At 52.4% G+C, this 27,698-nt stretch overlaps 1 protein-coding gene across 10 annotated transcripts; it reads left to right on the forward strand.

Moving 5' to 3' along the window:
• On the forward strand, positions 1-26,908 carry SPATA19 (spermatogenesis associated 19). 10 transcript variants are annotated; one of them, XM_028501451.1, is made up of 9 exons: positions 1-71; positions 8,553-8,662; positions 9,614-9,941; positions 10,110-10,166; positions 10,659-10,751; positions 10,926-11,017; positions 14,748-14,825; positions 15,104-15,179; positions 16,358-16,531. In XM_028501451.1, the coding sequence occupies exons 3-8, from the start codon at positions 9,864-9,866 to the stop codon at positions 15,168-15,170; spliced, it is 465 nt and encodes a 154-aa protein (XP_028357252.1). In that variant the 5' UTR covers positions 1-71; positions 8,553-8,662; positions 9,614-9,863; the 3' UTR covers positions 15,171-15,179; positions 16,358-16,531. The 10 variants fall into 10 exon arrangements, with proteins under 10 accessions (XP_028357252.1, XP_028357256.1, XP_028357254.1 ...); XM_028501453.1 differs by lacking the exons at positions 1-71; positions 16,358-16,531 and adding exons at positions 82-194; positions 26,707-26,908; XM_028501449.1 differs by lacking the exon at positions 1-71 and adding an exon at positions 82-194.
• The last annotated feature ends 790 nt before the right edge of the window (positions 26,909-27,698 follow it).

Below are 27,698 nucleotides of genomic sequence, written 5' to 3' on the forward strand. Positions count from 1 at the left end.
CAAGTTTACGGCAGGGCCCCAGGTTTATGGCAGGGCCCCAGGTTTACTGCTGGGCCGGCTTTACGACTCAGGTGGGTTGCCTCTGGGCCCCAGGTTTACGTCTGGGCTCAGCTTGCGACTGGGGGCGGTTTACATCTGGCCCCAGGTTTACAGCAGGGCCCCACGGTTACTGCTGGGCCAAGTTTACGACTCAGGTGGGTTGCCTCTGGGCCCCAGGTTTACGTCTGGGCCCGGCTTGCGACTGGGGAAGGTTTACATCTTGGCCCCAGGTTTAGGGCAGGGGCCCAGGTTTACGACTCGGTGAGGGGTGCGTCTGGGCCCGGCTTGCGACTGGGGACAGTTTATGTCTGGGACCCAGGTTTGCCGCTGGGCCGGGTTCATGACTTGTTGGGTTCATGTCTGGGCCTGGTTTAAGACTGAAGGTGTTTACGTTGGACCCCAGGTTTACGACATCGGTGGTGTTACGACTGGGTCGTTTAGTCTGGCCCCGGTTTCATGACTGCTACCAGCGGCCACCTCTCTACCACCTGGGTCTGGTGGCCCCGCTCTTACGCCCAGGAGGGTAACCAGTGGAGAGTCTTTCAGCGACCACCACCTCTAGGGTGCAGGAGTCTGGTCTTCCTGGGCGAGAGGGCTCCCCGCGTCTGGTCACAGCTGTCCCTGAGGGTGAGGGAACCGGAAGCGGAAGGTAACCCTTCGTGGGGCCCTGGGTGGGCGGGCACCATGCTCACCCCCTGCCCGGCTCCGTGGCACTGCTGTGTGTACGTGCAGTTGACCCTGAGCAGCTTGGGTGCAAAGTGTACCGGTCCAGTCACGTCACGGTTTTTCGGTAGACACGTTCTGTGGTAGCGCTGCGTGATTCTAAGTCATCACACATCACACAAGACGACTTTGACACGGAACATAAGTTTCAGTATGAAAGCTTCTAGGAAAAGACATGAGGCTGTCTTCATGACCTTGGGGTAGGGTTTATTTTCTTAAGCGTGAAACAAAGTGTAAATTAATAACAGGGTCTGGGCCATTAACAGTTTCTGCCTGAACTGGGCTGTTGCAGTTTTCCATGACCTTAGCCACAGGCCGTGACGGTGCTCAGAGACACTCTGGTGGCTCTGCTGTGCTCCATCATACTCTTCCTCACCCCAGGCAGTAGGGTAACTCCCTGCGTGGTCTCTTGATTCAGTTGCACATGAGGAGCCCAAGGTGGCCGGGCAACAGTATTAGGTACCATTTCCATGGAGTCCTTTGTTTCCTGGTGAAAGCTGCCCTCCCTTTGGAACTAAGGTCTCTGGACCAGAAGGGCGTAAGATCGTGGGGACAGGAAGAAAAAACTTTGCTGGTGGGTCACTAGGGGTAATAGTGAATGGTGCCACTGCCATTTCCACCCCTTGATTCCTGGACCCCTGAACCCTGATTATGGGAGGAGTAACAATACACTGGATATTTGTGTAGGACGTGTACCGCTTCTTGGAGAACATTGTCCCAGCTCTGCAAGTTGTTGCCACCTTGACGGTGCTGTAGTTGAGTCTCCGAAAGGCCGTTCCACTGTTCTAGCAAGTCAGCTGCTACAGGATGGAAGGGAGTGTGGTGAGATGAGTGCTAGAATAGGCCATGGCTGCGCTGCAACTGCCGTAAGGTCCCTCAATCAGAAGCAGTGCTGTGTAGAGCACTGTGAGAGTAGATAAGGCATGCTGTAAGTTCACTGATGGTACTTGGGCAGAAGCATTGTGTGGAGGGAAGGCAAATCCACAACCCGAGTGAGTGTCTATTCCAGTAAGCACAAAATATCGTCCCTTACATAATGGATGTAGGCCAGTGTAATCAACCTGCTGTCCGGTAGCTGGCTGGTCACCCCCGGGAATGGCACTGTGACAGGGACTCAGTGTTGGTTTCTGCTGCTGGTAGACTGGGCACTCAGCAGTGGCTGTAGCCAGGTTGGCCTTGACGAGTTAAGTCCACGTTACTGAACCCATGTATCACCTCCATCCCTGCCACCACCTCCCCTTTGTTCATGAGTCCGTTGGGCGATGACAGGGGTGGCTGAGAAAAGAGGCTGCCTGGGAGCCACAGGACGGGTCATCTTGTCCTCTTAATAAAATCCTCCTCCACTGAGGTCACCCTTTGGTGAGCAGTCACATAGGACACAAATGACTTCATGTGCTTTGCCCATTCCGAGAGGTCTATCCTTATACCTCTTCCCCAGACCTCCTTGTCACCAGTTTTCCAATTATGTTCCTTCCAACTCCCTGACCAGCCAAACCATTGCCCCCAGCCCATGAATTAGTATACAACTGCAGGTCTGGCCACTTGTTCTTCCAAGCAAAGTGCACGACCAGGTGCACTGCTCCAAGTTCTCCCGCTGGGTGGATCTCCCTTCACCATGTTCTCCTGGAGAGGGTTGAAGTGCTGCAGCTGCCCACTTTCAGGTGGTGCCTGCATATCCTGCAGAATCATCTGTGAATCAGGCCTGTCTTCTCCCTCTGTCGACGGATCGTAGGGAGCTCCCCAGGAGGCCATTGGTGCAGACTGGGAGAGAAGGCAATGTGGCAGGAGTGGGGACCATGGACATTTGGGCCACGTACTCTTTTGTGCCTTCAGGGCCTGCCTGGGCCTGATCTCAGTGATATCACTTCCATTTACTGACGGGGTGCTGCCGTGCATGCCCAACTTTATGGCTTGGTGGGTCAGACAACACCCAATTCCTGAGGAGCTCAGGTCACATGGTAACTTGGTGGTCCATGGTTAAGCATTCAGTCTCTACTGGGGCCCAATAGCAAATCAAAAGCTGTATATCAAAAGGAGAGTAGCTGTCCCTAGACGATGGCAGAGCTTTGCCGCCAAATCCTAATGGTTCCCGCTGTGACTTACCTGTAGGGGCTGCCAAAGGTTCCAGATAGCATCCCTGTGTGCCACTGATAGTTCAAGCACCATTGAACTACTGGGTCACAGGCCTAAGTGGCAGAGCTACTTCTGGGGGTTTTCACTAACAGGCATTGGGAAAAAAGTGCCTGCCAGATAAATTTCTACATATCTGGTACAAGGGAATGTGTTAATTTGCTCAAGCAGTGAAACTACATCTGGAACAGCAACTGAGTTGGAGTCCCCACCTGGTTAAGTTGACAGTAATCCACTGCCAATCTCCAAGGTCCATCTGTCTTCTGCACAGACCAAATAGGCAAGTTGAATGGGGATGTGGTGGGAATCACTGCTCCTGCATCTTTCAGGTCTTTCGGGGTGGCATTGATCTCTGCACTTCCTCCAGGAATGTGGCATTGCTTTTGGTTTACTGTTTTCTTAGGTAGAGGCAGTTCTAGTGGCTTCCACTTCACCTTTCCTACCATAATAGCTTTCACTCTGCAGGTTAGGGAAGCAACGTGGGGATTGTTCCAGTTGCTCATTATGTCTGTTGTAATTCTGCGTTCTGGAAGTAGAGAAATAACCACAGAATGGGTTCAGGGACTCACTGGACCCACTGTGAAATAGGCGTGAGCTAAATCTCCACTGACCACCTGACCTGCGTAAGCCCTGACTCTGACTCAGGGACCACAGTAACTTTTTGGGTCTCCTAGAATTAGTATTAGTTCAGAGTCAGTGTCCAGTAATCCCTGAAAAGTTTAACTTCTTTCCATCCAGGCACAGTCACCCTGGTAAAAGGCTGTAAGTCCCTTTGAGAGGGGGCCAGGAGAAAGGTTAACAGTAGGCGTGTTTCGTAGTGTAGCAGGGTCCTTCTGCCTCTCCCTTATTCAAGGAGTTCTGGGGCTTCCCTGGTGGCGCAGTGGTTGCGCGTCCGCCTGCCGATGCAGGGGAGCCGGGTTCGCGCCCCGGTCTGGGAGGATCCCGCATGCCGTGGAGCGGCTGGGCCCGTGAGCCATGGCCACTGGGCCTGTGCGTCCGGAGCCTGTGCTCCGCAACGGGAGAGGCCACGGCAGAGGGAGGCCTGCATACCACAAAAAAAAAAAAAAAAAAAAAAAAAGGAGTTCTGAGTCTGTACCCTGGCTCAAATCAGAATTGGTCAAAGGGCCATGGCTCTGTTTTTATGATTCAAGTTGACTTCTGTTCACTTGACTTAAAATTCTCCCACTTAAATAGATCAAGCAAGAATTTAGTAGACCGCCCATCTATTTCACATCTAAGGATACCATGAGCAGCTAGCCAACACCATAGGTCTCTGTAAGTCAGACTTTTTATTACTGCTTTCACTCAGCTGTCCATTACAGTAATCATGCCCACCTTGCCTCTGATGATTAAGTGTTGCCACTTGGCCCCTGCTACTCAGGATCCAAGTACCCCATTGCATTTAGATCCCCCCAATTCGGTGGCAGCAGTTGCCACTGTAATTTCTGACCTACAGAGAAGTGTGACCTCTGAGCTCTTCGAGGATGCTGGAGCTCCCCTCAGATTTATTCCTCACAGTCATGGTGAAAGGTGTGTCCTCTGGATCCCCGAGGGTGGGTGAGCATGCCTTACGTGATAAGTACACTCTAGCATTCCAACCTCCCTAAACCTTTGGATACCTTTCTCTAAAGCACACCAAAGCAATTCTGGCATTTCAAATTCATTGAGTGTAGGTCACCTGCTGGTCCATGTTTCAACCAAACAAGCTGTTAGAATGCTTTCTAACTCCTCAAGCTGTAATATTAAATGAGAATCTGCTCAGTGGACCCGCATCAATAAATTGGTCCAGATCTGACTTTAGGTTCCTTCCACCATTATCTTAGACCCTTAATATTCACCCACACACTTTCCCCAGGTTTATGTATGTAGAAGTTGGAAAAATCACGTTCTTTTGGAGTGTAGTGCAGCTCCTCGTGGGACACACTTTATCTCTCACCTGTTAAGGACCGCTGAGTGCAATTATAAATGTAAAAGCCAAGAGGGGAAGTGGGGATGGGTCCTGCGGAGAATCAACAGGGTCTTGCAAGGCAAATATCTTGGGTTAGGCCGTTACAGTTTCCTGAGGCAAAGCAGGATTAATCTCTTCAAACTTGGTGAAAGGACTGCTTCTGCTGGCAAAGAAGACTCAGCAGAACGTCAGGGTTCAGTATCCCCAGTTCATCAGGATCTGCCCATACGTCCCCATTCCAGTCTTCAGGGCCCCGTTACTTCTCAGTCAATACCTTCACGGAACCAGCAGACACCTTATGAGGTTGGAAATTCAACTTGTGTTGTAATTTAGCCACTTGCAGGATGAGACTGTGGGTTTGGTTTAAGGTAATCTCAGCACTGTGACAGGAGATAAAGGTTTCTTTCAGGGAAGCTATTGAAACTTCCAGGTCATTTATGCAGTGCTTAAACTGGGAATCTGAATCCCTAAGCTCATCCTTTTCTTTCCCCACTTTGTCTGCTGTAATTAGGAGCAGCCAGTCAAACTTATTATACTTGTAAGACAGAAATGTTCTAACGTATCGAATTCAGAGTCACCTAGAAACTTACCTCTTATAAGTATTTGATTAGGAGGATCCAATAGTTATATTATGAATATCTCTATTACCACATCTTGTCATGGAAAACACTCTCTGGAGAACCAATTCCAGAAACCTCAGAGCCAATTCAGAAAACATCCTTAGAATTCTGTTCTTCTAGAACTATTCTTGGTACTAAAGTCTGTATTAGTCAGGCTTCTCTAGAGAAACAGTCAATAGGATAGCTATGTCATCTTTGTACCTACATCATCTGTTTACCTGTCTCTCTACCTTCGGGACTTATTTTAAGGAATTGACTCGTGATTGTGGAGGCTGGCAAGTCCACGATCTGCAGGGCAGGCCCACAGATTGGAAACTCAGGCAGAATTTCTCCATTGCATTCTTGAAGCAGAATTTATTCCCAAAGCAAATACAAGGGGGAAAAAATGAAGATTGCATTAGACATCAGTGAAATAGAAAACCAAAAAATAACAGAGGAAGAAAAATAGGGAAAAGCAATGTAAGCAAAAGGTGGTCTTCAAGGAGATTAACAATAGTAAACACAAATATTTAGCTAAGATGAGCAGGAGAAAAGAGAGAAGACACAAATTGCCAAAATCAGAATTGAAAGAGGGAACATTACCATTGACCCCATGGTATTAAAAAGGCTCTGTGGGAATACTATGAACAGCTTTGTGCCAACAAACTAGACAACTTAGAAAAAATTGATTTATACCTTCAAAACAATGCCTATCGAAATTCCAACAGTATTTAAAAAAAAAGTAATTGGCAAGCTAATTTTAAATTCTACATGGAAATTCAAAGGACCTAGGATAGTCAGGAAAAAAAAAGAGAACTTATATTACTTTGTCTGAAAATTTACTATAAAGCTATAATTATCTAGACAGTGTGGTACTGGTGTAAGGCTAGGCATGTAGGTCAATGGAACAAAATTGAGATACCGAAATAAACTCTTATGGTCAACTGAATTTCCAGCAAAGCTGCCAAGGCAGTTTAGTGGGAGGAAAGGATAGTCTTTTCAACAAATGATGCTGGTATAATTATATATTTATATGCAAAACGATATATTCAGATCCTTCCTCATGTTATACACACAAAAAATAGCTCAAAGTGGATCATAGGCCTAAATATAAGAGTTAAAATTATAAAACTTATGGAAGAGAACATAGGGAAAAAGTCCTCATGACCTTGTAGTTCTTAGATATGACACCAGAAGCATACTCCATCAAAAACGTAGAATTTGATGTTATCAAAAGTAAAAGCTTTTTCCTTTCAAAAAGAAAAAGAAACTATTAAGAAAATGAAAAGACTAGCTACAGATTGGGAGAAAACATTTGTAAATCATATATTTGATAAAAAACTTGCATTCAGAATATATAAAGAACTTAAAACTCAACAACAAAAAGACAAACCTAATTTAAAAAATTGAATAGATATTACACCAACTGAAGTATATGTAGGGACTTCCCTGGTCATCCAGTAGTTAAGAGTCTGCACCCCCAGTGCAGGGGGCGCAGGTTCAATCCCTGGTCGGGGAACTAAGATCCCACATGCCGTGTGATGCGGCCATGAAAAGATGCGTGGCATCATTAATCACTAGGGAAATACAAATCAAAACCACAATAGGATACTACTTCATAGTCACTAGAATGTCTCATATCAGAGTGACAGATGCTAACAATGTTGGCAAAGATGTGGAGAAATTGGAACTCTCATGTGTTTGTGGAGGGAATGTGAAATGATGCTGCCATTTAGGAAAGATTTTGACAGTTCCTCAAAAATAGAGTTACCATATAGCTCCGATGCATAATGCCATTAATCACTTAATTAAGTGAAAAGTAAACTATTCCTGATTAGCATTATAACTCCAATCATCTGTCTAAACTTTTAAAAGAGTGACAATAACAAGTGTTGGCAGAAACATAAAGTAACTATTACAGGCAGTAGTTGGTACAACCGCCTTGCAGTACTTTTTTTTTTTTAACATTTTGTGAGAATTTGTTTTAATTTTTATTATTTAAATATTTTGTTTATTTATTTATTTGGTTGCACCAGGTCTTAGTTGCAGCAGGTGGGCTCCTTAGTTGCAGCTCGCTGGCTCCTTAGTTGCGGCAGGCAACTAGTGTGGCATGTGAACTCTTAGTTGTGGCACGCATGTGAGATCTAGTTCCCTGACCAGGGATCGAACCTGGACCCTCTGTATTGGGAGTGCAGAGTCTTATCCATTGCGCCACCAGGGAAGTCCCCAGTACTCTTTGTTATATACTAGTACTAAATATACGTAAAGCCTATGACCTAGCAACTCTGCTCTTTGTTATGTATATGTACAGAAGATTTAGTGCTTATGTCAAGGAAAAGATAGGTAAAAGCATGTTCGTAGCAGCATTGCTTTAAAAAGCGTCAAACTTTTAGATATAACACAAATGTCCATCAGTTGTAAATTTGATAGATAATTTGTGTTATGGTAATACAGTGGGATACTAGGCAAAACACTTTTGGTGATAGATGTCAAAATGTCGGTCCCCTTGTGGGTCTGGGGGCCTGTTGGGGTGCTGGAAATGTTCTATATCTTGATCTGGGTGGTGGTTAAACGTGTATGTGTGTGCGTGTGTGTATATAAACACACGTATGTGTGTGTGCACACATGCTTAAAATTTTTTTCTGAGCTGTGAATGTATTTATATATTTTACTTATGCATTTCATAACATAGTAATAAAATGTGAGAATAGATTTATGTATGTGTTTCATTTTGGAAACATAAACACAGATGCACAGCCTAGAAACTTATGAAAATCCTTCTGAAGAACAAAGTTGAAGAGACAGGGAAGGAGATGGAACTTCCCTGAGTTTGTCTTTTCATGTAGTTTTAATTTTTGAATAATATTGATGTTTTCAGTATTCAAACAATACAATTACATCAGTAAGGATGGAAACAGTTTTTAGGAGATAGTAGCAGAAACAGAGGCGTTGATGAGTAGTTTCATCTTCTGGTTTACAGCTTCCAGTCTCCCTTGGCATTGGTTCGGGGTCATATGACTAATACTGGCCAAAAAGCTTTAAGAAGAAGCCTTTAGGCTGGAACAGAAGAGGTGATTTTATTCCTCCATGTGTTCTCTTCCTTTGCTTGGCAGTCACAGAGGTCACATCCTGACAGCATGGAGCCAGAGGACGGATTCATCCCTGTATCTCTAAGTCACCACATGGAGCACAGCTACCCTGAACTTGTGTTTTGAGAGTGAGAGTGAGTCTCGACTTTCATTTGGGGACTTGTTTGTGGCCTTGGCGTAGCCTAGAGAAGATGTAAAATTGAGATGATTCGTTGTGAGGAGATATAGTGGCTATTTTAGGGAAGTTGGGGAGAGTGAGATAAAGGTTTTCTATACTCTTCAGAAGAATCAGAATAGAACATTTATAGACTATTAGAGCTGGAAGAAAACTAGAGACATTATCCTTTTCTTTTCATTTTGAAGACAAAGAAACTAGGACCAGAGGGACTAATGATTTGGTCAACATCACATATAACAGGTTAGTGGTGGAGACAGGATTACAACCCTCATTTCTGAGGCCTTGAGAATAGTCTCAGGGTTAGGCTACAACTACTTTTGAGAGCAGCTAAACATTTGCTTTAGGATATTGTGAACTTCACTTCCCTGGTGAAGGTTCTAGATGGGAATAGCAGCTATCTGAGCCCCTGTCAATTGTTTGCCCCCAACTATGAAGTCACAACAGAATCCCCCTTTCATTTCCACTTAACTGTCCTTCCACCTAGGCAGTCCACCATGGGTGACTTGGGAAAATCAGGAAATATGCTTCACAAGAAATGGCACTTGCACTTTTTACCCTTTACCTCTTATTGTTTGGATTATTTTTTGTGATTTGAATCACTTGTGTAAACAAAGTAGACACAAAAGTAAAACGTCCTTCTTGAGAGTTTTGCTCCTCCATCTTTGATGTTTTCTGGGTGGACAGGCCCTTTCTCCCCATTTGTAAGAGGAAGAATAAGAAATGCTGTGGCATGGTTTGAACGAATGTCTAGAGGGCCCAGCTTATTTCGTTACAAATTTATTCTTTTGACTATAAAATCTCTTTCTGCTTCAGCAGTGCTCAAGAGTGGGTGACCAGCCATAAGCCTCCCCTACCCTCCATAATTTCTATCTTTGATTCAGTAACTTCCCCCTTGTGTCTTCTTCAGGCTCATATCCTGACTGCCCGCGTCCCACCTCCATTTCTGAGCTGTGGCCATCACTAATGTGGACGCTTCCTCACCTTTCTTTTCTACCTCCACTCTGACCCTGGGGATTAAAGGAGGTCATTGTCACATCATCATTGGCCAGCCAATCAGGTGGGCGTCTCCCTCCAGGGACCTCCTTGTGCCCGAGGAGTTCTCAGCCTGCTTCAGTGGAAGAAGGGAGCCACGAAGGAGGCCTGGCATAAGTCCAAAGATGATAATTACAACATGGATTGTGTACATTCTCGCCCGGAAAGGTGCCGGGTTCCCCTTCCCACCGAAAGTCAGTTCGGTAAGTGGGGCTGGTGGTAGCCAGGTGGAAAGTGTGTCAGGTATCGTTTCCCCTCTGAGCCCCTGCTGCAATTCTGGAGAGAAGATCTCACAGTGCTAACTGTGGATAATGGAGGAGGGGCTGGGTCTCTCTGTATTCTGAGGGCATCGACTTACCACTTTGTTGCAGGACGTGGAAGTTGTGGAGAGCGAGGCTGTGTCTGTAGTACAGCACTGGTTGAGAAAGGTGAGTGAGATTCCTCTGGGACTCAGGGTACCACAGATTGTAGAGAGCTGGCCTCAGTGGGTGCAGGGAGCTGGACGTCCCTCCCCCTGCAACCAGGAAACCCAAGCTCATTGCCCACCAGCCTGCCTAGAGCCGTGTCTGATCCACCACATGTCCAGAAGGACCCGGGCTGTCCCCTCACCAGAGACGGGCTGGCGTCACCACCAGCCCCGCCCTGCTTCTCAGGCACACGGGAGGGGAGGGGGTTTCAGATGCGTGGCCCCGCTGCAGGGTGTCTCAGGAGGACCTTGGGCCCATGACTTACTGAGTCCCTGGAATTCCACAGGAAGGTAGCAGTAGACGAGCTAATTGCAGGAACTGTGCGATACAGCGTGTTTGTGTGGGCACGCATGTGTGTGTTGTGATGGGGAAGAAGAAAAGGGAAAAGGAAGAGGAGGGAGAATTAGGGCCAGATAGAGTGATACTTTCTGAGGGAAATTGCTTGCCTTTCAGACTGAAGAAGAGGCTTCCCAGGACATAAAGGAAAAGGTGTCCACCAGCTGCCCTCCCATGCATGGCCAAGATGTACGTGTGACCAGAGACGCGGTAATGGAACCTTTGAGCCGCCCATCCTGGGGGAGCGAGGGGAGGGGAAGGGGGAGGCGGGTCCTACCGCAGAGGGTCCTGGGCAAGTGGGCAGAGCTTGTCCAGGCTGGGCTCCACCCTGGCCGTGGGGTCCTTGCTGGGCAGTAACCACTGGACTCCACCCGGATTTCCTAGGTGAAGCACCACCTCTCAAAGTCTGGTTTGTTAACAAACCAGAGTCAGGAGGTCCTGGAGGAAAGAACAAGAATCCAGTTCATAAGATGGAGGTAAAGCATCTCACCTGCCCTGAACTGGGCACGCTGTGGGGAGGGGGAAGCAGAGAAGGCACAAGGCCCCCTCTTCGGGATTACTGGCCAACACAAACCCACGGCTCTCCTTCTCTAGAGACGTCGACTCCTTTGACTGAGTTTTTCAGCCTTACTTTGGGGTCTTTTTTTTTGTTTGTTTGTTTGTTTGTCTGCGTTGAGTCTTCGTTGCGGTGTGCGGGCTTCTCATTTCTCGTTGCGGTGGCTTCTCTTGTTGCGGAGCACGGGCTCTAGGCGTGGAGGCTTCAGTAGTTGTGGCGCCTGGGCTCAGTAGTTGCAGCTCCTGGGCTCTAGAGCGCAGGCTCAGTAGTTGTGGCACATGGGTTCAGTTGCTCCACGGCATGTGGGATCTTCCCAGACCAGGGCTCGAACCCGCGCCGCCAGGGAAGCCCTTACTTTGGGGTCTTAAGGGAATATTTTTGCTATCTTGAAAGCCCAGCTCATTGCTAAATTTTAAAATGACTAGAGGGGTTGGAAAACTGGGCTTGCTTACCGTTTCTTAAATGCTTCTGAATAAATTTCAGATTTCTGTTGTTTTTGCACTTGATTTGTTCAGAAGTGGCTGCACTTTAAAGAGATAAAAGAAAATAAGCCAAAGCCCTCATCTTGGGCGGAGGTGAGAGGAGGTTTCTCAGCCCCGAGGCTAGAATTCTGTGCTCCACAGTAGCTGCTTTGTCAGCCCCAGCCTGCACAGACCATCTACACCGCCACCACCTCTCCTGGCTCTGAAGAGCAAGACTCCAGGCAGGGGAGCTGGGCCTGGAACCTGGCTCACTGCCTCGGCACGCGCTTTCCTGCCTCCTTCTGGGTTGCGTGTTCACTTGGGTCTCTTTTCCCAGTAGAGTCATTGTGGGATTTCGCTGGGCTTCCCCCCGCTGTGAAGGAGCCCTCTCTCATCTCTGGACTTGGCTTCCTTCCTGTGCCCCCATCGCCAGCTTTGCTCTCTCCTATCAAGGAAGATATGTTTCTCAAGAAATGTGTTTTTGCTTTAGGATGTACAGTTTTCCTGTGTTTACCCCTTCCAGTGGCATTAGCATTTTAAAAGAGCATTCAAATGCTCAAGAATTGCATAAGAGGAATGGTCTAATTTGAGGCCTCCCTGGCAAAGGTTTTTTTTGGATGGGAAGCCGGCCAAGGTCGCCCAAATCATGAACATTGGTGACTGTCCCCCGTCCACCGCCCTGCATGTGTTTTTTTTTTGTTTGTTTGTTTGTTTGTCTGCGTTGAGTCTTCGTTGCGGTGTGCGGGCTTCTCATTTCTCGTTGCGGTGGCTTCTCTTGTTGCGGAGCACGGGCTCTAGGCGTGGAGGCTTCAGTAGTTGTGGCGCCTGGGCTCAGTAGTTGCAGCTCCTGGGCTCTAGAGCGCAGGCTCAGTAGTTGTGGCACATGGGTTCAGTTGCTCCACGGCATGTGGGATCTTCCCAGACCAGGGCTCGAACCCGCGCCGCCAGGGAAGCCCTTACTTTGGGGTCTTAAGGGAATATTTTTGCTATCTTGAAAGCCCAGCTCATTGCTAAATTTTAAAATGACTAGAGGGGTTGGAAAACTGGGCTTGCTTACCGTTTCTTAAATGCTTCTGAATAAATTTCAGATTTCTGTTGTTTTTGCACTTGATTTGTTCAGAAGTGGCTGCACTTTAAAGAGATAAAAGAAAATAAGCCAAAGCCCTCATCTTGGGCGGAGGTGAGAGGAGGTTTCTCAGCCCCGAGGCTAGAATTCTGTGCTCCACAGTAGCTGCTTTGTCAGCCCCAGCCTGCACAGACCATCTACACCGCCACCACCTCTCCTGGCTCTGAAGAGCAAGACTCCAGGCAGGGGAGCTGGGCCTGGAACCTGGCTCACTGCCTCGGCACGCGCTTTCCTGCCTCCTTCTGGGTTGCGTGTTCACTTGGGTCTCTTTTCCCAGTAGAGTCATTGTGGGATTTCGCTGGGCTTCCCCCCGCTGTGAAGGAGCCCTCTCTCATCTCTGGACTTGGCTTCCTTCCTGTGCCCCCATCGCCAGCTTTGCTCTCTCCTATCAAGGAAGATATGTTTCTCAAGAAATGTGTTTTTGCTTTAGGATGTACAGTTTTCCTGTGTTTACCCCTTCCAGTGGCATTAGCATTTTAAAAGAGCATTCAAATGCTCAAGAATTGCATAAGAGGAATGGTCTAATTTGAGGCCTCCCTGGCAAAGGTTTTTTTTGGATGGGAAGCCGGCCAAGGTCGCCCAAATCATGAACATTGGTGACTGTCCCCCGTCCACCGCCCTGCATGTGGGAGGCTTGTCCTCCCCTGACCTGGCCACGCTACCAGCTCTAGCTGTTGCATTTCCTTGGTTTGGACAATATGAACATCATCCTCTGGTATTTTTTAGAGCTTGGCTGTGTAGTGTAAGTAGGTTAAAGCTTTGGAGACATGGGACAGAAATCGGTCAGTTATCTACATACAAGTTTTCCACTCGATATTCTGTGGAGATTTTAAACCAATACACTCAGCCTGGTTCTCCCTCCGATCCACTGATTTTGGTATCCTCCTATTAGTTTCATTAAGTACGTAGTCAGGGCTGCGTATCCCTTTATTAAACACCACTGAATGCTCATTTATATGGTAGATGTGTACTGGCCATCTGATGTTTGCTAGGGCCTCTGGAAGAGAGAACAACATAAACCAAGTTCCCCATGTGAAAGGATACAAGTGACCTGGGTGGAGAAGCACGTGAGCACTGAAGGACATGTTGGGGACACCACTAGGAGGGCACAGTAGGGGGCCGGGCTGCACAGGGTCTCGGCTTTTCTGCCTAGGCTTCAGAAGGGTTCCTAGCAGGACGTTCACCTGGGCTGACCCGTGTCTGGGCAGGGACTGGACACACAGGAGCCTGAGCCAGGTGGGGCCTTCCACACGGGCAGGAGCCTGGCACCTTGGCCAACCCCGTCCAGGCTCTGTGTCCCCTTCTTCTTGGAGGCATCCCCCTGTCCCCTCAGGCCCTCTGTCCTTTCTTCTCTCTTTGGGCACTGACCAGCTCCATTTTATATGAGCCGTATTCCGGAGCACGTTTGGGCTGCGGGTCCTCATAGGCGGTATCAAAGCTGAATTCACAGGGAAAACCTCAAAGCACCTAGAGCAAGGCATTACCCAGAAGGCACTGTCAAGAATGGGGTGGTCCGGTGGGCACAAGAATGGTGGTCCAGTGGGCAGGCTGCTTTTCCTGGAGTGGAGGGTTTGTTGGGGTGTGGAGTTGGGAAGGGCATGAAGTGGACCGTGATGAGGAAGGCAAGTCCAGAACAGTGAAATAAAACAAAAACAACAGCAGCAAAGAGGAGCCTGCAGCTTCTTTGTGAAAGAATGTTCTAGAAGAATCTCTAAACCATAGTGACTGTGGCACAATGCTGATGATAGAGAGCTGGTGACGAAGCTGGAGAGGAATTCAGACTCGCTCTGTAACTCTAGCAAAGGCGTGTAACCTCTCCGTCTCCTTGACTCTCCTTAGGAGCATTTGCTACCTGCCCAGGATCGTTGGGGGGCTCAGGGGTACTTGGTTAGTAAAAAGAGCGCTTCGTGTTACTGGTACAAGGAGGGTGAAGGTGCAGCTCAAAAGCTCATGGCGACAGGGTCAGAGCTATGGTCCACCGTGATTCCAACCCTGGAGGTTCCACGGTGACTGGTTAGTAGAGAGGGAACCCGGGAACCCCAACGTCTGATGGTGTTTTGCAGCCATACCCGTATCTTCCAAGTGCCAAGCGAGGTGAGAAATGATGCCATGCGAGAACGGATAGAGCAGGTGAGACGAAGGTAAGCGTTCGAGACGAGTTGATTCGTGTCCTAACTGGGGGCAGGTGGGTGGAGCGCTGCTGGCCTTTCCGTGGGTCTCCCTTAGCTCCAGCCCTGGACCCGGCCAAGCCAGGGGCCCTTCTGGGCTGAGCGCCTCTTCCCGGGACTCAGCTCGCCCAGGCTCGGGCTGCCGGCCCACCCGGCCCTGTGTGGCGGTCTGGGTCTGTGCTCTGGTGGGGGGCTCTGCCGCCCTGTGTTCTCCCCACTGCCTCTCCTTTCCTCTCCCCTGTCCCCTGCAGCATATGCCATCTTACGGATGAGGCATCTCAGGAGCTTCACGAGAGAAATTCCTACTCAGACTGCTGAGAGCAGCAGGTGAGAGGGCTGACAGGTGAGGGGCCGGGCCGAGAGGACGGCCTCCCTGGGCAGGGAGCTGACGCACTGGGTGGGGCTTGAGAATACCAGTGAGGGGCCTGCATCTGGGCCACTGGGGGTCGGGGAGCAGGCAGCTGCCTGAGGCTTCTGCCACGCCTCTCAGATTTCCAGAAGGACTTGGAGTCAAGGTCACATTTGTGTCTCTGACTCTTCACTTTGGGGTCACAGACCAGTGCTTCTCAGTTGTCCATGGGCCCAGGGGTCTCAGGGGCCGGGCGGTCGAGGCCGCGGTGGGACCTGCAGCTCTGAGTTGCTAGAGCTGCTGGGCGTAGCCGCTGCTGGTCTGCTGACCCCTCTCTGAGTCACAGGGTCACACAGCACTGGGGTGGGAGCGAGGGCGCACAGGTCTTGGCCCAGCCCCCGATCAGGGCCATGATCTTGGATCGTGTGTCCTCTCGGCCTGCACACGGTACCAGTGGTCATGGCAGTGGCTGTTTGTGCTGCTCTGGAAGGTGGTGTGCGGAGGCCAGGAGATGCCTCTGCAGGAGGCATCTGTCCGGGAAAGGTTGCTGCACCCCTGCCACACAGGAGAGACCATGCTGATAGTCGTGGCGGCTGATGGTGGGGCCGCCAGCACACTTAGAGGAGGGCCGTGGGGGTGTATGCTGGCATTTATTGAGCGCTTACTGTATGCCAGCTCTGCACGAGGCACTTTGCCTAGTTTTCTCATCTGACCCAAATGACTGTAAGAGGCTGTGGAGGTGCAGCTGTACTCACAGCAGAGATTAGGCCACCCTAGGGAGCAGGTGCTGGCTTTCATCCAGCTCCAGCGTGGGCGATTGGTTCATGCCCTGGTGCCTGTTTCCTGACTTCAGGACGTTGCCTTGTGGACCATGGGGTCCAGCACATGACAGGCGCCGTGTCAGTGGTTTGCTAACGTCAGCAGGGACGAGGAGTTGGGGTGCCTGCTTGCATCTCTGTGTTTGAAGGTGCAGAGCCAGGCTCCCGCACCAGCTCTGCCTGACATACCACCCCTCCTCCTCGTGGGTCTTCCCACTCCTGCCGCATCCTGCTCTGGGAATGTCGAGAGCAGCGGGCTTAAGGAGGCATTGCCAGCCCTGCCTGTCAGCCTTCGCACATTTCCGTGATGCGCCCCTGGGCGTTTCCCTGCCTCCCAGGCTGATGCCCTTCAGGGTCAAGGAGCAGCCTGTGTCGGAAGGATGTTCACCCGCCCTTGACCTGAGGAGCGACCACACCTGGGCAGAGGGAATCCAGCGGGTGAGCCTTCCTTGTGACAGTGGCAGCACTGGAGTCTTCTTGCTGAACTGCTGATAAAGAGATGCACTATTTAACCACCATCCCGGCCTCTGGTGTGAGTGCTTTGCCATCGTTCGTTCATTGGACCCTGAGCACCTCACGGGCTTGCCTCTGGGGACGCAGGCTCTCAGCCTTGCGGGGAGACAGCTGACAGGCCCCTACCATTGTGTGAAGCAGGCTGTGCTGGGGCTCCTGGGGTGTTAGGTGCAGGGCTGTTCTGGGGCAGGAGGACTTCCTGGGGGAGGTGTGGCATGTCTGTTTCACTCAGTTATTTTATGTTCATTTACTCCTCCTCTAGAGCACTTCCTTTCCTTATGTAGACCCATGTTTCTGACCTACATCCTGTTTCCTCCTGAAGAACTGTTAACATTTCTTGCAAGGCAGGTCTGCTGGCAACAGTTTCCTTTGTCTGAGAAAGTATTTCCATTTCATTCTGAAGGCCAGCTTTGAAGAATATAGAAGTCTAGGGTTTCCCCCCCAACCCCAACACTTTGAATATTTTGCTCCACTCTCTTCTTGCTGGCATGGTTTCTGAAGGGAAGTTGGATGTGTTTTTATCCTGCTCTTCTCTGGGTAAGGTCCCCCCACCCCAGCTTTCAAGATTTTTTTTTGTGTGTGTTTGATTTTCTGCAGTTTGAATATATGTTCAGGTGTAGATGTTTTGGTGTTTATCATGCTTGGTGTTTTGAGCTTCCTGGATTTGTTGTTTGGGGTCTGTCATTAATTTTGGAAAATTCTCAACTGTTATTACCTCAAATATTTTTTCTATTCTTTTTGTTTCTTTCCTGGTATTCCCATTACTCAAATGTTACACCTTTTGTAATTGTCCGCCAGTTCCTGCATATTCTCTTCCACTTCTTTTCATTCTTTTTTTTTTCTCTTTGCTTTTCCATTTGGAAAATTCCTACTGACATTTCTTTTCTTTTTTTTTTTTGCGGTATGCGGGCCTCTCACTGCCGTGGCCTCTCCCGCTGCGGAGCACGGGCTCCGGACGCGCAGGCTCAGCGGCCATGGCTCACGGGCCCAGCTGCTCTGCGGCATGCGGGATCCTCCTGGACCGGGGCACAAACCTGTGTCCCCTGCATCGGCAGGCGGACTCCCAACCACTGCGCCACCAGGGAAGCCCCCCTACTGACATTTCTTAAACCTCATTGACTCTTTCCTTGTCCATGTCTAGTCTGCAGATGAGCCCATCAAAGACATTCTTCATTTCTATTTCAGTGTTTCTTATTTCTGGCATTTCCTTCTGATTCTTTCTTGGGGTTCCCATCTCTCTACTTACGTTACCCATGTGTTCTTGCATGGTGTCCACCTTTCCCACTAGAGCCCTTAGCCTGTTTATCAAGGTGGTTTTAAATTCCCAGTCTGGTAATTCCAACCTCTCTGCCATGTCCGAGTCTGGTTCTGATGCTTGCTCTGTCTCTTCAGAATGTATGTTTCACCTTTCATCATACCTTGTAGTTTTTTGCTGAAAGCCAGGTAAGATGAATGAGATAGAGGAACTGAGGTAGACAGGCCTTCAGTGTGAGGTTTTATACTTGTCTGGTTAGGGGTCAGGCTGTGTTTACTCCTTCCAGCAGCTGTGGTGTCAGAGGCTAAAATTTCCTTTCATGTCCTTGCTTTTGTCTTTGGGTTTCCCTAGAGATTCTTCCTTAAATAGGTCCTGAAGCTTGCAGTTCTTTGAGGTGTAATCCCCTCTTACTTTACAGGAGCCCTATTGATGTGGTGAGGTGTGAGGGGCAGGGAGGGGAGCACCCTGTAATCCTCTAACTGGTCTTGGTCTCAGTTAACCGGTGCCCCTGGCCTGTGACCTTCACATGTGTTTCTCAGCTCTTCCCCCACTCCTACCTCAGGAGGGATGGGAAAGCGGGAGGGGGCTACAGTTGAATATTTTCCTTCCCTCAGCCAGGTAGGCTCTGGCAAAATAGTTTTCCTTGAGAGCAGGCCTTTGTTAAGCAAAACAGAATGCTTAAGACATATTTGAAAATGGCTATTTCCCCCTCCTCTTGCTGGGAGGTGGGCGTGGGGGAGGTTTCTCCGATCTTCACTGTGAGAATCTGGTGGGGTTCCTTAGGTCCTTCCTAAGACTGGCCTCCTGGACTCGTTAACTCTCAAGCCTGTCCACACTGAGTTACCAGTAGTCCATCAACTATAGTTTAAGCCTTGCTCCCTGGCCCTGGTTCCTGGAGGTTCTGCTCTGGTACATTGTGAGTCTCTGTATCCACCTCTCTGTCTCTCCTAGTTTCAGGTCAGCGGTTTACCCCGTGACCTTAGTTCTCTGATGGATCTGGGAAGAATTGTTGCTCTTCGGTTTATTCAGCTTTTTTTCTTATTGTGAGGATGGGTGAGGACTTCCAAGCTCTTTACACACAGACCAGAGACTGGAGATATTGTTCTCACATTTATTGAGTGTCTAGTAGAATAACAGCCAGTGTTTGGTGACCTCTTACCATGTACCAGGGACTATAAGCACTTAACCCAAGCAGCCCTTTGGTGTAGATACTTTTATTATTAGCGAGGAGACCACGTAAGACCAAGAGGTGGCTACTTTGACCAGAGTCACTTTGTGATTGAGGAGTGATGGAGCCCAGCCTGGCCTTCTGGCTCCAGGCCTCCTTTCTCATCCACTTTGTGTGTGGGCCCTGGGCTGGGCAACATGCAGTAAACAAAACCCCCGTCCCTGTCCTGTTGGAACTTTTGGTTTGACAGGGGAGACAAGTTTTAGACTACATTAGTCACAATTTTCACAACTACCATAAAGGAGAAGTACTGTATATAATAGGAACTTGCTCTGATCAGAGAAGAGAACTGAGATTTACTTGCGCTTATTTTAAAATCATCACCTCATTTTGCAGATGAAGAACTGGAAGTTCAGAGAGGTTAAGTGGCTTTCCTGGTGCCACACAGCCATTTGATGCATGGCCAGGATTGGGATGCAGGCCGTCTCAGGCCATACCACTGTGCAGTACGCTGGGCTGAGGGGTCATTTTGGTGGACAGTAGTGGCGGTGGTGGTGACCTTGGCCAGCCCGACACTGGAGGTGAGGGGTAGAGGTAGGACGGGTCCTTACCCACCCGGCCCACTATACCTGGAGGCCAGGAATGCCTGCACTTCCTTGCCATCACCGCCCCTCCCAGCGCACCCCCGCCCCCGCGTGTTCATGTAGCAGAGGAGGGGGCGAGGAGAGAGGAGGGGGCGAGGAGAGCGGCAGGCAGTAGAGGACAGGCCAGGCAGGGCCCCAGGGCAGGAGGAAAAGCAGCAAGGCTGCTCCGGCCGGACAGGAGTGGAGGGAGAGAGGCACAGGGGAGGGAGCTGAGGGGGCCCGGGCCTGGCCGTGCGTGCGGGGGGGCCTGGCCCCAGCAGAGATGGGAAGCGCAGGAGTGTTTACTGTGGAGCCGGGCTGTGGTGCGGGATGGGGGCGGGGAGCCCAGCAGGGGTTCCCCAGGGAGCGAGGGCATGGCCTTGTGACAGGAGTGACAGGACGGAGGTGCCCTGGTGATGGTGGCACCTGCAGAGGGGGGAAGGAGGGATGAGGGGACAGCTGGCGACGGGGGTGCCCTGCCCAGGAAGGGGTCTCATGGGGTAGGCTCAGTTTGGGTCCTGATGTGGCCTTGCAGGTGATGTCCAGCAGGTGGATGGACGGAAAGGGCCGGGCTGGAGGGCTGGCCCCTGAGAGTGCCTGGGGCAGGACCAGGCTGACCTTTGCGGGCAGGGCTGCAGCCGAGACCTCGGCAGGAGGATGGAGGGAGGGAGGGTCCACGGGCCACTCTCTGCAGTCCCAGAAGCTCTGCCTCCCGACCTCTCCTCACGCTCCTGGGGAGGCGCCAAGAGACGCTCAGCTGGCCAGGCCTCTCAGCCTCAGGCTCCTGGGTCACAGTTCAGTGAAGGGACAACACCTGCTCCACAGTCCAAACTGAGCGCCAGTTTTGCCGGAAACCACCAGAGGGTGCCATTTCCATGCAAAAACAGGTTTCCTGAAGGTGAAGCCTGTGTGCGATGCAGGGTTTAGATTTTACCGCCACTTGGGAAGCGTGAGCAGATGGGAGGCCTTTGAGCATCTTAGTTTAGTGATGACTACAGTTCACGTCCACATCCATGAACTACGGTAGGGCTGCTAACTCAAATGAAGCGTCCTGAGCGTTTACATGCAGCCGCGAGCGGCTCCCCAGGCGAACATTCTGTCGCATCCTCGGGCTCAGGGTGGTGGAAGGCCGACAGGCACAGACATAACGCAGGGCTGTGTGAGCGTAGACGGGAGAGCAGAGGGGCGAGTGGTCTGTGCTTGAGAGAAAGTGTGGACTTCCGTGCTAGGGGACATTTAGCAGAGGCTTCTCCAGGTCCCGGCAACGAGGAGGGGTCTTCTAGGCAGGGGACACCAATGCGGGAAGGTGTGGAGGACAGTTAGGGACGTGGGTCTGGCCCTGAATGTTTGGAAGGCAGGGTGTGGTGGAGATCACGGCAGGAGAGGAGGCGGGTAGCCTACAGGTGTGTGCAAGAGAACCCCGTGGAACCTGCCAGGGTACCCGAGGAAAGGAGCCGGACGTGCACGCTGGCTGGGGGCGGGGGGCGGGCGGCGTGCACTCGGCTCCAGCTTCAGGCACCTGGAGGAGCAGGGGTGCTGTAACCCTCGGGGAAGAAGGGAGACCGCAGTCCTGGGCCTGCCAGAGGTGACAGGAGCCGGCTCGCCCTCACGCTCAAGCACGTGGGGTGTGGGGAGCGAGGGACCCGCGTTGGTATCGTAGCCGCGGCTCCTCCAGACCCTGGGTGGAAAGGAAATCATCAAGTGGCTCAGATGGAGTTTTGTTCTGTGCGTGATTAACCCCAGGAGGGGACTTTGGGAACAGCTATGCCTCCTCTACCTGTATTACAGGGGGACTGAGCCACGGTAAATTAAAAGAAAATCACTGGCAAATTTGGGACCAGTCAGCTGTGACCAAGCCATTTGTGTAGTTAAATGAAGCTGAAAGAGCTAATAAAGGCTTTGTGGGTCATGGATCCTTCCGGGAGGGGAGGGCGGGGCGAGGGGGGCAGGTGGGTAGGGAGCTGGTCCCCATGCTGCACGTGGCAGCCTTCCCTGGGACTTGGTGGAGGTGCTGCTGGCGGTGGGCTGTGTGTCGTTTCCTAACGGGGAACTTAATTCGAGGAAGAGACAGGACCGAGACCCAGCCTTGGCCTCTGGAGTCTCAGAAGACAGACTGGGTCTCGGCAAAGTGGAGCCTTGGGACACGGACGTGGGAGCAGCACCTCCTGAGTCTGTCTCCCAGAGTGAGGTGCGAGGGGCTCAGCGTCATGGGGACCCCCAGGACGGAGGCCTAGCCCGTGCCCTGGATGTCCACCAAGAGCTGGGGTGGCTCTGGTCCATGCCCAGAGGAGGGTGTTGGACGCCCAGCCAAGCCAGGACCTGAATGTGGGGCGCCAGACAGGGAGGGGATGGGCTCCCGCCTGTGCAGGCGAGTTCTGCAAGCTCCTAGACCACCCCAGGGTGCGGGGTGCAGGCGCCTGCGGCTGGAGGGCAAAGCGGGAGCTGGCCGCACCCAGGCCAGACTCCAGAGACCCACCGGTGTCGCTGGCCGTGCTGCCCTGCCCTGTCCACGTCTGCCCCGGGGGCACTGACACCGGCCGCCCGAGGTGGGTGGGTGCAGACCAGCAGCACTCAGTGCCTCCCGGATTGAAGCCCAGTTGCCAGGCCGGTGCCCACATGCAGGCGTGGGGCTGCGCCTCCCCGACGCCTCGCCCCTGCATCTGCATCACTCCCCCCTCCCTCCCCTCCTCCTCCTCCGCCACCCCCCATCCCCCGCCCCGGCCCTGCAGCAAAGCAGGAGCTGGGCTCGGTTCTGTCAAGGAGGGTGGGGCCCCCGGCCTGTGGGTGCAGGGTCCCCAGTCAGTGGGCTTGGCTGGGGTGGGGAAGCCTGGGGGGTTCGAGGGGAAGATGGCAAAGGCTGTCAGTACGGCTGAGCCGCCCTCCCTCTGCTTCACGGCAGCACTGGGAGGGCGGCTGGCTCAGGTGTTCCCCCCGCCTGTGGAAGAGACGCCCTGCTGGGCCTCAGGGGAGAGTGCGGGCCTCCAGGTTTGCGGTACCATTTCCTAGTGCTCCCCCTGGAGCCTCCACCCTTGGAGGGATGTCACTTGGGGCACCCTCCTAAGGCAGCTCTCTGTGGGTGGGGCTGGAGGCCCGCGAATGAAGGGCTTGGTCCCAGGAGGAGCTGTGTGGTGTGCAGGGCCCCTGAGCCAGGAGCTCCCGCCTTCCGGGGGGGAGTGGCGACCTGCCACTCCCAGAGGGAGGCTCAGCCACTGCCCCCAGGAGCTGGCTCTGGACAGTGACAGGCCATCTAAAGATGCTGGGGCGCCAGACAACGTCTGGTGAAAATAAAGCTGTTGGGAGCGCTTCTGGGAGCCGGTGTGTGAGGGGTGTGTTTTCAGACCCATGCATGGTTGAGTCAGGTTGGCCCTTCAGGTGGGTCAGGTTCACCAGCTCTGCGGGCTCTGGAGACCTGCCTTGGGGACCAGCTGGACCCGGGGACGCCCCACACCCTGGGGAGGGGCCTTCCCTGGGCCCGTGTGCCAACTGAGGGAAGGTACTTCCTCTGGCCTTGAACTCCCTTGGGGTCTGGGGGGAGAGGCGCCAGGCTTGGCGTGCTCCAGGCGGGAGGGTGATGTGGTGTCCTGTGTCCAGCAGAGGGTGGTGTTGCCCTGGTGTTGCCAGCTGCCGGTCCCTCGATGGTGCCTCTGATCACACTGTCCACCACGTGGGGCTCACCAGCTTCCAGCACCTCTGTCAGCACCTGCACTCAGCTCCTCCGCCCACTTGGGGCCCCTTGTTTGGGGAGCAGGCAGAGGACCTCAGGCCTTAGTTTTATGGGGGGAGGAGGCCCCTTGCTCTGTTTGGCTGCAGGTAGAGGCTGGAGGAGGGCAGTCACCTTCCTAGTCCACAAAGCCCAGTCCCTGCCTGCACGCCACTCGGGGCTTCCAGGACCCCCTTCACGAGGGGAGGGATGGGGGCTATGCAAGGCATAGCAGCCAAAGGAAGGAGGGTCACTGTGAACAGTGCTGGGGCTTTGGAGTCCCTTTTCAGGACCTAAGTCCTGTGTCCACTTTGTGCGAAGCTGGTGGGCGTCAGAATCCCACCAGAGTGCCAGGCCACTTGTTAACGATGGAGATTGCTGAGCACCACCCGACTCGTTTTGCTGGGTGGCCTGGGGAGGGAGCCCAGGAACCTGCATTTTTATGAGGCCCATGCAGGTTGTTCTGAGACAGCTGTCCTCAGGCCCTTTGTTGGCAGAAGAGAATCTGGGGACTCCTGGGTCAGCCTGGGAGGGAACGTGCTGCCCTCATTGCTGCCTCCTCCACCCGGTCTTTGGAAGCATCTTTGGCCAATTAGCTCGTGACCACCCAGGGGCGTCCTGTTCTTCTTTGGTCCCAGAATTAACAAAAGGGAGAGAAGCAGAGAGACAAGTCATGCAGAGCGTGGTTCCCCCGGGGCCCTCTTCAGCTCTAGTCCCTTCCACACCCTCACTTTCCTGCCTCTCTCACCTTTCATCCCCCCCATCCAGGGCCCCTTAGGTTTCTAGTGCTTTCTGAGTTCTTCCTGGAGGGGGTTGTCTCTGCTTCCTGCAGGGGAGACGCCCAACTGTCAGCCTGGGGTGTGTGTGTTTCTCTACGCGGGTCTCCTGCCATCAGGACCAGTGAGGCCTTGGGAAGCAAAGGGCGCACCCAGGTGCTTTCCTTGGGGCTGGCACTGTTTCGGCTGACTTTTAGAGGGCCATTGCCAGCTCTTGGGGAGGGGGGCGGGCAACAGCACTGAGTCTGTTCCTGCTCTGCCTTTGCTGGCTGTGTGGCAATGGCTGAGTCCCTTAGCTCCTCCAGTGGTGGGCTGTCCCCTCTGTCAGGTGCGAGTGTCCCTCTCAGGGTGGTGGTATCAGAGGTGGCAGAGCCAGCACACAGTTTGTGCTGTCTGCCCTCCCGCCCCTCCCTGCCCTCCGCTGCTCCAGAGTGCAGGAGTCCTCGGGCAAATCAGCCTGCGTGTCTACACCCCCTTCCCTGCACTGCTCTGGGGACGGGACTGTCAAAGCCCTGCCCAGAACCGATGGTGGTCGCATTGTTGGAGTGGGGAAAGCAATTGTGATTTGATCGGTACTTTCTCTCCCTCCTGTTCTCTGTGCCTGGCCAGGACCCTGGGGTCTAGCTGGTCTTGGGTCTTGGCTCTGAGGCCTGTTCTTTATTCTGTGCTGGGTCCAGTCGCCTGGCCTTGGGAGCCACGTAGGAGTCCCTCAACAAGGTGCGTTGAGGGACTTGAAGACTGGGCTGACTGTGGCCTTGGGCTCATGGGTAAAATGGGAGTGAAAGTAACTCTGCGCAGGGCCAGAGCAAGGCACGTGCAGCTTCTGAGGGCGTCCTGCACGCTGCTGAGACCCCAGTGATGCGGTTACAATCAGTGCAGCACAGAAGAAATGGTAGCTTTCCCTTGCCTACAACTCTCAGGGTCTTTTTCATCAGAAAAGCTGTGCTTCCATCTAGGCATCCACCACCCTGGGCTTTGAAGGAGTGGGGAGAAGCCTGGGGGATGTTGTCAGTGACCAAGGGTAATTTCCCGACAAAAGGCCCACGAGAGGAGATGAGGAAGCTGCACTGTGGGTCGAGGCGGCCTCCCTGCCAGACCCCCCAGATTTGAGACCCTCCCAGCTTCAACCCCAGGACCCTCCAGGTTTTGCATCGGGAAGTTCAGTTTGGACAGACGTTCCTCAGTGAGCAGGTCGTGGGCAGGATTGTATGTATGTCATTCCCATCTTTGGTTAGTGCATTTCTTTACTTCCCAGAGTTATTGTGAATGATGAGATGGGGCCTCCGGTTTCTCCTCATCCACGCCCCACGCCCGTTAGATCAGACCCAACCCTCCCAGATGGCGAGGGCCCTGCTTGTACACACGCCAGTGGGCCGTCCTGCAGGCTTCATCCTCTCCTACGACTCGGTGTGGACCTTGGGTCTTGAGGCTGGAATGCCCCCCACCCCATTCCCTGTCCTGGACATTCCACTCGCCCTTTGAGGCCCAGCTCAAATGCCACATCCCCTGGAAATGTTTCCTCTTTCTCCTTGCTCCTAACTTGCCAATAGGATCATGTTGAGTTCCATATCTCACTGTCTCTCTCTTTAGCATAATTTCTTTTCATACTGTATTTAAATTTTTTTTTCATTTGTGGTCCTGTCAGACTTGCTAGATGGTAAGATTCTTTAGGGCAAGATTGATGTTTTGTTCATCTTTGGTAGGTGCCCAGTAGGGGCTGCGCTGTTGCAGCGCAGCCTAGCTGACCCCCTGGAGATGCAGACCCTGGCTGGCCCACACCCGGTCTGCGGTACTGACCCCTGCGTCTCTCCACAGTGCCCCTACCCACCACCGCCCCCGGGCGTGGAAGGTCTGACGTACAGACCGTGGCCCTCCTCCCCAAATGGAATCTGTCACGGGCGTGTGAGGCCCCAATGAACCCCAGTGGAGGAAGCATCTCCCCAAGGTCACTGGGTGAGGGTCCCTGTAGCGATGGGTGACGACAGAGAGGATGGCAGCTTGGAGTCCATTTTTCAGGAGATGTGAGGACAGCTGGCTGAGGGACAGTGTGTCTGGAGCGGACAGTGGGTGGGGTCCCATAAATTCCCCCAAGGCTTCAGCTGCATCCCCTTACATCTCACTGGCCAGGAATGGCACAGGGGAATTCAGGTTCTGTGATTGTGTCAGGGCAGTGGGTGGCTCATCCCTGGGCCTGGCTGCATGGCTGTCCCCCCAGATGAGGTTCTGTTACAGGAAAGAAGAGTGGAGGTGGCGGCTGGATGGGCGGCACGCAGCGTCTGTTTCAGGACGGGGAGAAGAGAGCGTGTGTGTCTGTGGCCACGGCCGCTCTCTGCAGGGTGGGGTGGCGCCGGGGCAGGAGTCTGCCACGTGTCCAACTGTGGTGAAGGGGGGTCAGGGGATGGCGGCAGCAACCCTGGCTGTTAGCCGGAGGGACTCTGGTTCCTGTCCCGCTGGAGGCTCGTTTGTGACTTTGTGCTGTTAACTTCTCGGAGTCTTTATAAATTTTTAAGTTTTATTTTTAAAGGATCATTTGTTGTGCTGACTCCCAGGGTTAATGCTGATGGTGACGGTAACGATCATCACAGCAGTAATAGGTAACACCTGCTCAGCCTTTGCCGTACGCTCGGTCACACCGTTCACTTCTCTCAACAGCCGTACGCTGTCGTGCTGCCAGTACCCACGCTTCACAGACGACGAGTCAGACACGGGGAGGTGAAGACACTGGCGCAAGGTGGTAAAGATCGTACATGGGGGGGCCAGGAGTGTAGCTTATACTGTGTGGCTCCCAGCCTGCTCATTTAACCATTAAACACCGCCTCTAAGTGGGTGAGATTATTATGAGGATGAAGCATAAGAGCAGCAGTGATGACTCCTGTTGTCTGTTGAGCACATTTTATTCGCCAGGCACTCTTACAGGATCTGACTTAGAGTGGTGGGTAAAAGGAGGTCCTAGCTCTTACTTCTAGAGAGGGCAGGGGGTGGACAGTAAGCAGACTGATAGGTGATAGATAGTTAGATAGGTAGATGGAGGGGTGGATAGATAGGTAGATTGTTAGATAGATAGACAGGTAGTTAGGTAGATAGGTAGATAGTCAGATAGTTAAGTGGCTAGATAGGTGGATAGTAGATAACTGATGTGGTGACGCTCTATGCCTTGTCGGGAAGAAAAGAAGAAAGAGGAGAGAGGGAGTGACTGGGAATTGCTCTTTTATGTGACATGGCCCTGGGTGGCCTTGCTGCAGAGGTGAGAGTTGAGGACGGACTGCATGACGTGAGCAAGTGAGCCCTGGACGTCTGGGGAAGAAGGTTCCAGGCAAAGGCCCCAAGGCACAAGTGGGCTTGGCCTGTCCACGGAACCGCTGTATGGCTGGAGCAGGGTGAGCAGAATGGTAGAGGACGTGGGAAGTTGCAGCGTCCACTGGGAGATGGACCAGCGTCCACTGGGAGATGCTTCCTCCACTGGGGTTCATTGGGGCCTCACACGCCCGTGACAGATTCCATCTGGGGAGGAGGGCCACGGTCTGTACGTCAGACCTTCCACGCCCGGGGGCGGTGGTGGGTAGGGGCACTGTGGAGAGACGCAGGGGTCAGTACCGCAGACCGGGTGTGGGCCAGCCAGGGTCTGCATCTCCAGGGGGTCAGCT

Source organism: Physeter macrocephalus, chromosome 16, assembly GCF_002837175.3.
Source record: "Physeter macrocephalus isolate SW-GA chromosome 16, ASM283717v5, whole genome shotgun sequence".
NCBI lineage: Eukaryota > Metazoa > Chordata > Mammalia > Artiodactyla > Physeteridae > Physeter > Physeter macrocephalus.